General features: G+C 33.0%; 1 protein-coding gene across 5 annotated transcripts in view; it reads left to right on the top strand.

Annotated features, from left to right (window-relative positions):
* Positions 1-15032, top strand: part of IQCB1 (IQ motif containing B1) — a 39470-nt gene that overhangs the window by 9423 nt on the left and 15015 nt on the right. For all 5 annotated transcript variants that reach the window (XM_010970884.3, XM_045507201.2, XM_010970882.3 and 2 more), the window contains 5 exons: positions 1361-1454; positions 5481-5580; positions 8609-8787; positions 10694-10803; positions 11399-11508. In XM_010970884.3, the coding sequence (XP_010969186.1) occupies positions 1361-1454; positions 5481-5580; positions 8609-8787; positions 10694-10803; positions 11399-11508 (593 nt within the window). The remainder of the gene's footprint in view (positions 1-1360; positions 1455-5480; positions 5581-8608; positions 8788-10693; positions 10804-11398; positions 11509-15032) is intronic.

Below are 15032 nucleotides of genomic sequence, written 5' to 3'. Positions count from 1 at the left end.
CATATGGTGGGACATACACAGGATGTTATAGCCTAAATTGCAAACTTATTAAAATATACTTACATGTATACATGCACACACACACAGACACACACACACACACACACACAGACACACACACACACACACACACACACAGTCTATCTATAAGAATAGAAGAATACCCATGCCAGAATTTTGAAGAGGCTTAAGGGTAAATTTTGTTAACCGAGTCTCAAAGGCTGTGAATTTATGCGTGACATTATCTAATGGGTTTTTAAAGGAAAGTATTAAGTATAGGAGCTCAGCACTATCTTTTGAGGTTATCAGCAATGAGGATAGCTGTGCCCTTTCTGCTGCTTCCGTGAAACTGGCTAAGGCAGTTTATTGGACTAAAGGGATTCTTGGTCTAATCTGACACTTCTTTCTTTTTAAATTATTGTAATATTTGTTAGTACTTGTCTGTTAAAGCACTTATCTAATCCTGTGCTAGAGTAATAGAAAGAAAATACTTTGATTATTATGAGGAGTAATCATAGCAATCATGTTTTTGCTGTTGTCACTACTTTTGTGCCACAGTACATTCAGGACATGGATAAGATTGGTGGCCTTTATACAGCTTTCCACTGAAGTTTCATGGCCAGAAAAGACAGAATTGTGAATGGAATCTGTTTTTTATTTCCCATTGTGTTGCATACTCTAATCTAGAATAATTTCTGACCCTACTTTCCAGAAAGAAAGAAGCAGAAATAATTGTCATTTATTTATTGGATAAATATTGATTGAACATTTATTGTATGTCAGAACTGTTTTAGACACAGGGTGTATACTGGAGAGGTAAATAACATGGTCTCTGCCCTCATGGAGTCATAGAGTAGAAGCTGCAACTGAAATGCACTAATAATAGTGCTTTACATGCTAACATCTACGTTTGCATACTGCAGTGATTTTCAGCCTTGGTTGCATAGCCAAATCACCCACCTAATTCAGTAAAAATTTGATGTCAAGACTTTTGACTTTGGAGATTCAGATTTCAGTATATTTGTGCTAAAGCCTTTACATAGGAATATTTTTTAAAGCTCCTGAGATGATTCTTATGTATAGCTAGTGTTGAAAAATCCTAGCATATAAACTTGTATTTCTTATACTAATATTGTCTTATTTGACCTCTGGATAACAACCATTTCTGTTAAGTAGAGCAAGTATCATAAGCCTGTAACCACAGTTTTTTAAATTAAAAAACTAAAAGCTACAAGGTCATGGACCTCATAAATAGCTACGATAGATCCAGAAACCAGGTCCTGTGATTCCACAGAGTGGTCTTTAAAAAAAAAAAAACAATTACAGAAAAGTAAATTGGGTTTTTTGTGTATATGTTAAGGGTGAAGAAAAAGATGCATTACTACACTTTTTCCAAATTGTGACTGATTCTCTCTTCTGGCTATTGGGAGGCCATGTTCAACTCATCCAAAATGGTAAGAGAAAAGATTTTTCATATAACTGATAGTCATTGTAGAGTCACCTGCTAACAGTTTGATTTTTTTTTTCCTAAAAATAAATACCTCATTAACTACAGATAACCACAGTTAAATGAAACCACATTGAAATAACCCCACACACAAAAAAATAAAAGCGCATTTGGAGGTTCCAGCTTTAAATAGACGACATTAACAATGTGAATATTATATTAAGGGGAAATTTGCTAAAGTATGACTTTCTTCTTAGCTTTTTCTATTTAGCAAATCTAAGATAAGGATTAATAATTTTATGTCCATGAATGACTGAAAAATTGCGCTGAACACTGGAAGTTGGCACAACATTGTAAAATGATTATAAATCAATAAAAAATGTTAAAAAAATTAATTAAAAGAAAAAATATGACCAACATAAAAAAATAATAATTTTAATAATTTAGGGAAAATTTTTTATGTTTCAAAGATTACAATTGTGTTTTAGACTCAGTATGAGGGTGAGAGAAATCCTTATGTACAGAGTATATATATGATTTAACTCACAGCCTAACTATTGATATAAGAGTAAGCTTTTATATAGTGACATTTTACTGAACTTCAAAGTTCCTTTCTATACTTAGCATATTTCTATACTTACACAGAGAAATGTAAATATATGTTAGTTTCCTTAAGACTGAGAAAGTAATCCTTAATAATAATCATGATAACACTCCTACCTTCTTGGGGGGGGGGGTTATAATTTGGTTTATTTATTTAATTTTTTTTTTTTAACGGACGTTCTGGGGATTGAATCCAGGACCCCATGCATGCTAAGCATGCACTCTACCACTTGAGCTATACCCTCCCCACAATTCCTACCTTCTTGAAAGATTTAATCTAAGAAAAATGTAACTATATATGAATAATAAAAGAACATTGATTTTTTTAGAGAGTAAAAATTGAACTAAATATTACTATTTTATTTTTCACTCAGAATTATGCATGCACACAATTTAAAGAGTCAAATAGTTCTATAAAGATTGTTTAAAAAAAACGCAATCTCTGGCCCTTGGGCCTCACTCCATTTCCCACTTTCCAAAGGCAGCAGTTTTCAATTAGGATAACTAATATTTTTGGTAGTTATATCCAAAATCTATATATGGATTCTATCTATAGAAATCTATCTATTATAGAGCTAAGTAATATGCTTAAATAGTCCCTTTTTTAAAAGCATTCTCTTTTCATTTCCCAATATGGAACAAGTATATAAAGTTCCCAATTTAAAGAACTATTTTAACAAAAATATAAAGTACTTAGACTCACTGTAGTGAGATATTAAAGACCTAGTAAAAAGAGAGACAGGGACAGAGAGAGCCTTAAAAAATTTTTTAAATATACCATATTCCTTTTCAATGATAATAATTGTAACAAAAGTGACAGTACTCCTCAGATTAATCTGAGGAGATTTAAAGTATCAATAAAGTACATATTAAAACTAAATTAAACTGGGTACAAAATTAGGATGTCCAATAACCTTTTCTCTCAAAAGGGTCACCTCCTTGGGGAAATGGCTGACTATAGGTCTGGGGTCAAAAATATGCAAGATAAGCCGGAAGTATCTTCAATACTAGATAGGAAGGAAGCAGTCAAAGTCTATTAGGATTCTGTGAAAAGGACTCAGGAGCCAACATAAGAAGACTTCTAGCCAAAAGTGGGAAATTTGAACAGTAGTAAGGATAATAACTACAGTTGATTAGAACACAACAAATATAGTGAGGCTATTAACCTTTTATGGAAAAAGTAGAGTAGTATAATGAACCCCCATGTACTCATCACTGAATTTCAACAACTATCAGCACTTTGCTAATCTTTTTTATATATTCCTCTACCACTATTTAAAAAAATTACCATTAGAATCTGCTAGGGAACCAGTTCATTTTGAAAACTGGTAAATGAAGAATCCAGCATTTATCCTGCCTTTTCTTACATAATGATGAGGAGAAATTTCTCTCTATAAAAATATTCCAATAAGTGAAAAATGTATGATAGAATAGAGCCATTTTGCAACCTTCAGTGAATTGACAGATCGAGGAATTAATTATCCATCACTGTCAACATCTCAAAAGGAGAGACAACCAGATATTAGTGCCTCATCATAATGGCTCATCACAGCCTCACATATGAAATGTATATGCCAAAAAATTCAAACCTGAATCATTTCAATCCTTCAATAGCTCCAATTACCAATTTACAGAAGGTCAGAGAAATCTTAAATTATACCCCAGGAATGCAGTTAGCAAAACTAGACTTTAGGAAGCTTATAGGACAATTGTAAATTGCAAGGGGGAAAAAGGTAGAGTAGGAACCCATAGTTTAAAAGAAATTTAAAAGATAACCAATTACAATATGTAGGTATTATTTGGATCTTGATTTAAACAGACTTATAAAAGTTTACAACAAAACAGTTGGATATGGGAGCACTGGCTAGATATATGATGAAATCAAGGAATCATGATTATTTAGGTTAAATAATGGTTATGTTTTATTTTTTAATAATTCATAGCTATGGGGAATATATATTGCAATATTGGTGGATATGAAGATTTGATGCCTTGTATTTGCTTCAAAATAAAGTAGGCAAAAAGTGGATGGGGCGGGCGAATCAAGATTAGCCTTGAGCTGATCATTGTTAAAGTTGAGTGACTGGTATATATTAGGTCATTACACTATTCTCTCTACTTTTATGTATGTTTGAAACTTTTATGTATGTTTGAAACTTTTATTTAAAGAAGTGAGCAAAAGTACCAGTTTTTGTTTGGGGGACCAAATAGTTATCTGACTGCACTTGAAAAACATAATAGGGGCTCCAAAAATAAGTTATATAAGACAACTAGTATAAAAAGTAAGATGGAATGACTTTAATAAATTATTTTATCATAATCTTTTCCAATGTAGAAAAAAGATAAACTTATATACACACTACATACTACATGATTTCAGTGAATCCAAAATGAAGAGTTGTTAATAAAATATCTTTAAGGAGACAAAAGTGGAAAAATATACTTATCTCAGCTACAGAAGAGAATTTTGCTATTGAATAATAGAAAATAAGAAGCCATAAAAATATTTAATAGTAGTAGAATTGTTTTTTGAAGTTGTTAAACATTAAAGGAAAATTGGTGTCTGGTGAAATATTGAAATATTGGACTACGTAAATACAAATGAAGAACAGTAGTTGATATGTGAAAGAAATCAAATATATTCACCAAGGAGATTGAAAGAGGAAAGTTGTTTTGTAGAAGCTAGTGTGGTATTCACAGAGCTGCCTTGCTAGCATCCCTGATCCCACTTAAATTTAAATTCTGATCCGCTAGTGCAGAAGGGAATAGAAACAGACATTTACTGGAAGTCTGCCCTGTTGTAGGACATTCTACCATAGCCTGTGAGAGAGCTGTTTATTTTACAGATGGAGAAATAGATGTTCTGAGAGGTTAAGCAATTTGCATAAGCATTTAGTGCCAAGTCTTCATAACTGGCTGCTTAGAGCCTAAAATTTACAAATCAATTAAAAAAATTGTTCTGTAGTTAATGATTTTATTATTGCTTAAGATACTACCAAACATGACATATTATATAACAATTAAATTTTTTAAGTCAAGAGCCACTGATTATAGGTATCTGTATCATTTCTGTTCCTTCATATTCTCTGTTTTTCACAGAAAATTTGATTTTGTTTACTGAAATTGACTGCTAGAAAAAGATTCAGATTTAGGATGTGTTACATCTTATTTTTAATTTAAAGGGAGATAACAATAGATTCTTAACTTAGTATTTGTGGATATTCTTTATTTGTTACTGTTTATAAAAGTGGAATAACTGTCTATTTTTGGTTATTGAAACTATCTTAAAATCATCTTTTTATTGTAATGAATACAAAGGTAGGAGGTTTAGCTGAAATAATTAAACTTTGGTTTGGTTTTGAAAGGACAAGTAAATCCCAATTGAATCATCATAGAATCTTAATCTTTTTTTTTTTTTCTCTTTATTTAGTATTGCAAAGTGATCATTTCTTGCACTTACTGCAAACTGACAATGTTCAAATAGGATCTACAGTCATGACTATGCTACAGAGCATACTACAGATCAAAAGGTGACTTGGTTTTACAAAATACTTAAAATTTTTTATGTTTAATCAGAAGCATTACCAGTTTTATTCCAGTTTTCCTGAAATCATTGATTGCATATGACTTGTACTTGATGTTTAAAAAGCTCTATTATTACCATTGTATTTCAGAAAAAAAATGAATATACAATAGTATAAAAGACTGCAGATTTACTATAAAATTGGTATCTTATCTCAGTGCTTAACAAGATTTTAGACCAAATCTCAGGCTTAGAGAAGAAAAATTACTGTGATATCTGAAGAAAAATACTGTGATCACAATAAACAATGCTTTAATTGTGTATTTATTTAGCGGTCTACAAGCTCAGTATTTGACAGGTGATATAAAAGGGCATAAAAGAAGTAGTAGGCAGTTCTCCCAGGTTAAAATGGGAAGGCAGAACAAATCATTAAAATCATTGATTCTTTTAGTTTAATATGGATTTATTAGGCATCTGCTATATGCCAGGTATATGTCTGTCATTGGGTTTACACAATTGATCAAAATATGAACCTCTTTTTCAGATAGCTTACAGTATAGTGGAAGAGATCAACACAACACAATTATGTTACAGTGTATTAAGTTACAATGTTTGAGGGTGCACAAGTATTAGAGCTCCTAATCCAGACTGAGGGGGGGATGCTTTCTGGAGAAGGTAACACCTGAAATGAAACATTAAGCATGAAAATTTGGCCAGAAAGGAAGAAAAGAAAGCAGTATTTGTAGGTAGAAGTAACAATATAAGCAAAAGTACAGAGATAAGAAACAACATGCTGAGGGTGAAAAGTAGGCTATAGTTCACAAGACAGAATACCATGGAAGAGAGAGCTCCAGAGATCTGCAGAGTCCCCTTCAAGTATTCAGTAGTGTACTGATTGGCACATGCGTTTGAGGAAACTACCTAATGCCAAGAAAAACAGTAATCCAAAAGGATTTAGAGGAACAGTACCAGAAACACACAAAGCCAGGGGTACTGCCTGATTCCAACAGCCAAACTGGAAAACCTCATGAATAATGGAGCATTGGGTAGAGTACTCAGGTTTCATCTCGGTAGTGGGGGATAATTAACATTAGACTGAGCACTATTCTGAACCATCCCAACAAAATGAAAACAAAATCTGAAAGGATCAAATTATTTCCAAGCCAGTTAACTGCATCTGGTAATTGAAACTGCCTACATCTTAAAATCTTCTTTATTCTAAAGTATACAAAGGCAGGAAGTTTAGCAGAAAAGGTCATACTTTGATTTGGCTTTAAAAAGATGAGAAAACCCCGCTTATGCCATCATATAATCTCTTTGCTCTCTCCCCCTCTCCCTGCTTCCTCTACTAATACAAAGTAATTATATCTTGCAGTAATAATTTCTGCAAACTAATGATGTTTAGATAGAATCTATAATCATAACTATATGTAAAATTCTTGAAGATGTAAACTAATTTATAGTGACAGCAGATCAGTGGTTGCCTGGGAATAAGGTACCAGGGAGGGCAAAGAGGGAAGGACTGCCGTGAAACAAAGGGAAACTTTAGGGGGGTGATGGATATGTTCATTATCTTGATTGTGGTAGGGAAAAATATCAGAACTTATCAAATTGCACTTTTAAATATGTACAGTTTGTTGTATATCAATTATAATTTAATGATGCTGTTCAAAATAAAAATCATCAGGCCTTGAGAAGTATTTTGATAAGGGGTAAGATAAAAGATGCATTCAGGTATCACAAGTTTTCTATATTGGGTAATGAGACAGTGGTATAACCAAAACAAAGAATATATAAAGAGTTGATTTGGAGAAACAGGTGATAAATTCAGTATTGGTTTTGTTGAACATAGATATGTTCAGCAGGAAGAGAAATAAGAGTCCATGCATAGACTTGTATACAAATATTCATAGCTTTATTTGTAATACCAAAGACAAGACAACTTAGATATCCACTGACTGCTGAATAGATAAACTGTGACTTCTGGAAAAAATCTGGACTAGAGTTATAGATTTATGAGTTATCAGCCTACAAATGATAGTTAAAAACATGAGAGCTTAGTGGAAAGTATGAATCCAGTGAGAAAGGAAGTAGGCTGAAAATGAATCCTGAGGAGTAGCCTTTAAGGGGTATGTTGGGGAAGGGGAACCCATGAAGAAGACTGAGAAAGAATGGTCAATAATCTGTAAGCGGAGGATGGAGGGGGACCAGAAGAACATTGTATCACAGAAGTTGAATGGTAGAGTATCAGGTAAAAACTTTATGATTACTTTTTCTAACTGAATGCAAGTCATTTATATTGTTGTTGAATAAGAATCTATTTGCATTGCTCTCAGATAAGAATCATTGCCATTATTCATTTTCTACAGGCCAATATCTATTTTTACAGAATTGCAAAATATCCTAATAAGTAGTAAATAGATAGTCAAAGGTACGCACCCCTGGAAAATGACATGTTCCTTAATGGGATGAGTAAAAGGACGCTCAGTAATCCCTTTTGATTATTTCTAAGTATCAGGTAATTTTTCACGACATCAGTAATGCAAGATGAGGTTGCTAGTATAATAAAGGAAATACCAAAAGAAATTAAAGTTCCTTCTACATTAAGTACATGATAATTAAATTCCTGTAGCATGTTTGTCTTCATACATCATTAAACAATGAACCATGTATTTACTGTCTTGTGATTTTCCTCTTATTATTACCTTGAATTCTTTTGAATCATCTATTTAATATTTTGTACATTTATCTTTCCTCCCCAATTTGATTGCAGGTTTCTCTGAGGAGAGGGCCTTTGGCTACTTTGTATTCCCTATTTTACTTAGCATGGTGCCTTATATACAGTAAGAATTCAATTAATTGGTTTAATGTGGTATATTCTTGGAACTAAGCTATGCACTTAAAATTTGGTTATCTTCTTGGATCAAACCACAGTCAGGCATCAAGTTGCTGAACGTTTTATGTTTAATTTGTTGTAATACTTATGCATCAAGCAGTAATGGTACTTTTTAATTTTTTTTATTTTGTTCTATTAGTGGTGATTTACTCAGAATAGAAGTGAAAACTCTGCATTCAATTTTAGATGAAGTTGTTTTCAAACTTTTATCAACAACTAGTCCGGTTATAAGAAGTACTGCTACAAAACTCCTACTGTTGATGGCTGAATCCCATCAGGAAATTTTGATTTTACTGAGACTAAGTGCCTGCTACAAAGGTAGTGCTTATATATTCTTTTTTCTCTTGAGGTTTTCAAAAAGAACATTTTTATTGGTGGTTTATGGAAAAAAAATACCTGTGTTTTAAAAAAAGTCAATACTGAAATGTGCAGATAAAACTGTCACAACAGGAAAAATGAGGAAAAAAATCTTGATGTTATCCACCATCTTCATGTCTCAACAGATGGCATATGATACTTTATTGATGAGGTTACAATGAATATTGCTCCCTCTCTGACAAAAAGGTGTATTGAATATGCCACATAGTGTAGTAAAATAATGACCAAAAAGATTAGTGATCTTACCTAACTTTACTGAGAAAATAGAGCTATGCTTGAGAGATTGACAGCCCTTTTGATTTTTACATCAATTAATAATTACTCTTCAGCTCCTATACTGCCTTTCCTCAAAACAAACAAAAACTTTCCCTCACCTCCAAAACCAAACGTATATGTGAATAAAAAGTCAGAAAACCTAAGAAGGAAAGGACTCAGTGTATGACCATTCCCATATAATAGTTTTCTACTATTCTACAAACTTTACATGTGTTAAACTATTTAATCTTCATAACAATCCCATGAGATGTTTACTCTTAACCTCATTTTATAGCAGTAGAAACAGAGGCATGGAAAAAGTAGGTAAATTACCCAAGATCACTCAGTTTTTTTTAAATTACCTAGTAAAGTTATGTGTTAGCTTAATTTTATTTTTTTTGCTAGCCAGAGCTGTGAATTCATTACAATATATTTTCTTATTCAGTATGGTCAAGGACTAGGTTTCTAGTTATTATATGTACTTATTAATACAGGGTTATATGTAAATTTTCAAACATTAGAATATAATGTGATGCATTTAATACCAAAACAATTACAGTGGACTTCAGTCATTCCTGATGATTTGGAAGGCACTTTAGTGACTTAGCTTGCATTACTCATTACTGTGAACATAATTATTTTATGTATTATAGGAATAGATAGGGAGAGAAAGTGCCAGTTAAAAAATTCTGTACATGATATTGTGCCAGATACATATTTTTTATCTTTGTAATTAGGTTTCTTCTATAGAAATGTGACTGTCCAGCAGATTTCATTATAAAGGAATTTTATCTTAACAATATTTCTCTTTCTTAGCAGTAGAACTTACTCAGTTTCCTCAAGATATTTTACAGTTGTTAATGCTGCTGAGAACTTGAGTCTTGAAGAAAGTATTAGACATGGAAGGATCTATACAGTGGATTCCCCAGTTGTATACTCCAAGGCCATTTTCCCTTGTATATTGAATACATACATTACAATGCATCAGTCCACCATGCCCTGGAAATAATACTTACTTTGTACCTTATATTATTGCTCGGTTTTGTTTTGGGATGAAAGTGTAGTATTCTAGTGTTACAGCATTTCTCCTATAATATATATGCTCAGGGAACCTATTGATTTGCCCCAAATTACATACATTACTGTACATTTTTGTTTAATAATAACTTCCTTTAATTAATAGTAACTAGTAACCTGCTTAAGTGCTTCCATAGGATAGGCATTTATTTACTCAGTATGTATTCATTATCTTTTAAAAAATGTTTTGGTTTAAGGTATTTATGTTCAAACAGGAAAAAAAAACCTGTATAATTCTGTTCCTTGACTTATCACAATGATTTCACTCCCCTTCTTTTTTTTAATTAAAAAGAATGACTAGACAGATTTTGCATCAGATCTCAGTTAGCACATAAAAACTTTTAGGATAGAGGAATATCCTTAAAGACCTCGGTCTAGAAGTTTTTGAGAAAAGGAAAAAGAAAAATGATGTGATTAGTCTTTTTATTGTGTTCATTTGTTTCTAAACTAGACTTCTTAACCTCAAATTAATTCTGGTTAGATAACAAAATCATATTTTGTTATTGCATTTCAGGACTCAGAAGTCTACTAAATAAACAAGAGCCTGGGACAGAGTTTACTCAAGAACTTAGACAGCTCATTGCTCTTTTAAGCCCTAACGTCTATCAGGAAGTAGAAGAGCAGGTATCAAATTATAAAAATAATTTGCACGGTATTTGCTAACATTTCAGTAAACATTTTAATTTCAAAATATTGGAGAATGGTAGCCTCTTGAATCTTTTATTTGCTCTCTCTCCCCTTTCCTTTACTTATTTCCCCCAAACATCCAGAGCAGCAATAGTTTGATGGGAGAAGGAGTTGTTTATGGACTAAATTCTTAACCCTAGAGCCTTTTTCTATTTTTAAGCATGTACAGAGTCCTTCATACCTTTGAATCCTTGATTAAGTGAAGCCATGCAAAGAAGTCAGGCAAAGATGTTAAAGCATTAAATAAGCAGGACTAAAAAATCCTTGTAATGGGATTGGAAGTGAGATTAATCAGGAAGAATTTGGAGCTAACCAGACTATCTTGAATATGTTCTAGATATTGCCTAAGTGAGCCTCCTTTGGGAAGTCAGGTTTAACATTCTTAGGCCTTCCCTGTCCTGGACCTATGAAAATGTTGCCTCCTGCCCAACTTATTAGAGGTGGAGATTAATACCTGATATTTTAAGAAGTAAACTTCTAAAAAAGACTTCCCTAGAGATGTCTGTAAATTAATTCTGGGCTTTAATTTCAGAAACTGCATCAAGCAGCTTGCTTGATTCAAGCTTATTGGAAGGGTTTTCAAACTAGAAAGAGATTAAAGAAGCTTCCATCTGCTGTGATTACTTTGCAGAGGAGTTTCAGGTAAAAAAATTTTGGTGAGAGGAATGATGTTCTTGAGAGGGCTAGATATGTTTTATTAGAGCACAGCTGAGTGAAAACTTAAGAGTCTGGGGTTCTTTTTTTCTTTTTCAGTTTTGGTAATCTATTTTATTCTTGCTTTCATTCTTGTTCCATTCATTTCTGAGTACCAGCATTCCATTAACCAGATGTACTTTCAAAGCAAAGGACATACTGTAAGACAGGAATCTAATGTAACAAATATATAATCCTGTTCACTTAATAAGACTTTTTTTGTGTGGGCCAAGCCTACAGAGGGAGCCAGTGATGGTCAGTTACCTTATTAAACCCTTAAAACTTTAAAGTTGCCGTAATCGTTCATATGTTAATTATGGTAAAAATACATATGAGTACATAAGTATGTCAACCTGATTTTCCTCAGTAAATATGGCATGGATATATATGGTCATTGAGATATGACATAGTTTGTCATTTATCTCTATTTCAAGTGGACTAAAAGTCAAATACTGAAGACATAGCTCAGTTTACATATAACTAACCCATCCAGATTCTTAGAGGCACTAAAAAGAACACACACACAAATGAGTTATCCCCTCATTGATGATAAAGTAGAGCCATCTCAGAGGTGATTTTTCATGCAACCTAACTTAGCTAAATTTTAATTCACTAAAGTGAAACTTGCATATTCCAAAAGTCAGTGTTTTTTTTTTTTTTTTAAGAAAACTGAAACCTTTCTTTCAAGACTGCAGCTGCATTTCTCAGTTAGAAACATGTTTTAAAATAGTGAACTAAAATTCACCTTTAAGTTAGGCTGCATGAGGAAATCACCTTTGAGATGGCTCTACTTTGTCACAAATGACCTCAGGAGCTAAGTCATTTGTATCTGAGTGTTTTCTTTCTATTGTGTCTAAGAATTTGATGGGTTAGTGGTAGATATTTAAGCCACTCTGGCTAACTGTGTCCCTTAGTGGACATTCTTTTCATAGATAAAAGTTTCCTTCAGAGAAGACTTATAAAGTTATTGATATCATTGGGCATGAGTTTTGTTGGTAGCAAAAAAAATTAGTATTTTTAAACATGCTGCAAGTGCCTAATGTGTGCCAGGAGCTATGCGTGGTAGTGGGAGAGTTAAACAGACTTGAATTTGTATCCCTCATCAGAAACTTAAGGGCTGAATCACCTTGGACAAGTTGTCCCACCTTTCTCAGCCTCTAATTTCCCATCAATAAGATGGGGATAATTGTCTATGTACCTCACAAGATTAAAAGAATAGAAAGTTTTTCTAGCATGTTACTTAGAAAGTGGTAGGAGGGAAAATGCATATGGCATATTTTTTGCTCTTGAAGATTTACAAATCTAGTTAGACAGACATCTGTTAAATAAGCAGTTCTCATGAGAGGCACGTGTAATCCATTCCAACATTGCTCAAAGTTTATTGTCTATCTACTAGCTGTTTTCTTAAAAAACACATGTAAAGTATTTCTTTGGTCAAATAAATTTGAGAAGTGATGAATACTTTGAGAGTTACAATGTATATTCTTTTATTCAGGAGTCTCATATGTTCTTGGTATAGCCTTGCCTTCTGTGGTGAACTCAAGTGGACTATTTATGACTTACAGATTTTCTACTTGGCTATCATTCTCAGCTGAATGTGCTCTTAACATTTAAGTGTCCCTATGCCATGAATTCAGACTGTTAATGTTTAGCCTTATAGTAGTTGCTAAATTTGCCAGTTTACTTTCCTTTGCAATTAAAATCTTTATTTAATAGTATCTTAGGATGACAGATTTTGTCCATTTAGAAGGATATCTATGGAATTTAATTAATATTCCACTCTTTAAAAATAGAAGTTCCATTGCCTATGTAACAAAACCAGACTGGGTACAAATACATCCATTAAAAGACGTTTACCTGAAGCCAAAATTATTTAAATCTCATATTATGATGTGTTTTTAATTTTTTAACCTCAAGTTTTCTCCAGGTGTCAGCATCTTTCCTCTTCTATTAGTTGCAACGTTTATGCAAATTTCTCTTACTTCCTTTGTAGCTGGGCTTTCTGCAAAGGTTATTTCTGTCTATTTGTGGTCAGGTCATTATCTCAGAGTAATTTTCCCCCTCCCTGATTTTTTGGGGAGAGACTGCCCACCACTCACAGTTATGGACCTTGATTCATCAGAGCTCTTCAGATTCAACAAGAGGTACATTTTTACTGTCACATCCTTGCTAAAGCACTTTCTTGGTGGTTTCTTTTTATTTAATCATTTTCTTGGTCAGAAACTTTGTTTTCTGTTAAGTACCCTTCTCCTCAGCAAGGTTTTCTAAAGGAGCAGTTATTTCAATTACCTTCGGAAAGCTCACAATTTACCTACCTCTATCATGGTGCTGATATTAGGTCTTTTATTTATAATTATTTGACTTTGTAGGGGAGAAATAATTGTTCCCTCTACCCATTTTAGGTTCATTGGCTGGGGCCCTGAAAATTATACTGACCAAAAAATACCAGATTAAAAAGAGAAAAAGTTTATTAATGTGTGCAGCACTCACACAAGAAACTTGATGTGATGGGTAACTAAAAGGGGTGGTTAGAACTTGGGCTTATATAGATATTAAAAAAGAACAATACATTTATAGAAAAATGGCAGGTGAAAAGAAAAAGATTTCAGGCTTCCAAGGGCAGCAAACTGTGGGAAGGTAGATATATTGGGGAAACTCATGGAAGATATGGGTTATTTCTGTAGATCTGTCTTGGCACCAGCTTTCCATCTTCATGGCCATGGCATCTATGGCAGTCTTCATTTCTCAGATGTTTCTGTTTTTAGTTAGTTAAGGGAAGCTCTGGGAAGGCTTATTTCTGCATTTTTTGATTCTCATTTGCCTCCAGCACAAAACAGTCTTTATGCCAAACTGGCATATTCCACTACCCTTCAACTTCTCCTTGAAACTAAGCTCAAGGGCTGTATTTCTTCTCTCTTCACCTAAGGCAGCAATCACTCAAATGTTTGTTGAGTTAATAATGAACAGAACCCATGACCTACTTTGCCCATCAACTATATGGGTCTCCTCTGGTTCATACTTCGTATTCTATGACAGAGAAATTTCTGGAGAATTCCTGATGTCTTGGCAGCAGATACTTAGGTCAGCTCTCTCTTTGATGGTAAAGGTTCATGTTAATTAAATGTAAATCATGAAACATACTTAGGTAAATTATTTTGAGAATATGATATCAGTCTTCCTTTTCAGAAGTGCAGTACAAATTCCAGATAGTCAAATGGCTACTTTTTCTCACAAAGAAACCAGTTACGTTAATAATCTTTTAATTTTTGAGTGATTATAGAAACCTTTACCCACAGAATATCTAGAATATCCCTAAGGGGAGTTGGAAAATATGCAAAATCACATTAATTCCTAATAAATGTTTTCAAAACAGTAGGTTAAAACACGTGAATTCAGAAGCACATATATTTATAATTTATTGTCGTTATTCAATCACTGAACCTCACTTGTCTACTGTTTTCCTGGTTTGTATT

Source organism: Camelus bactrianus, chromosome 1 (assembly GCF_048773025.1).
Source record: "Camelus bactrianus isolate YW-2024 breed Bactrian camel chromosome 1, ASM4877302v1, whole genome shotgun sequence".
NCBI classification, from domain to species: Eukaryota; Metazoa; Chordata; class Mammalia; order Artiodactyla; family Camelidae; genus Camelus; species Camelus bactrianus.
Note: the sequence above shows the minus strand (reverse complement) of the source record. Positions and strands in the feature narration are given on the sequence as shown.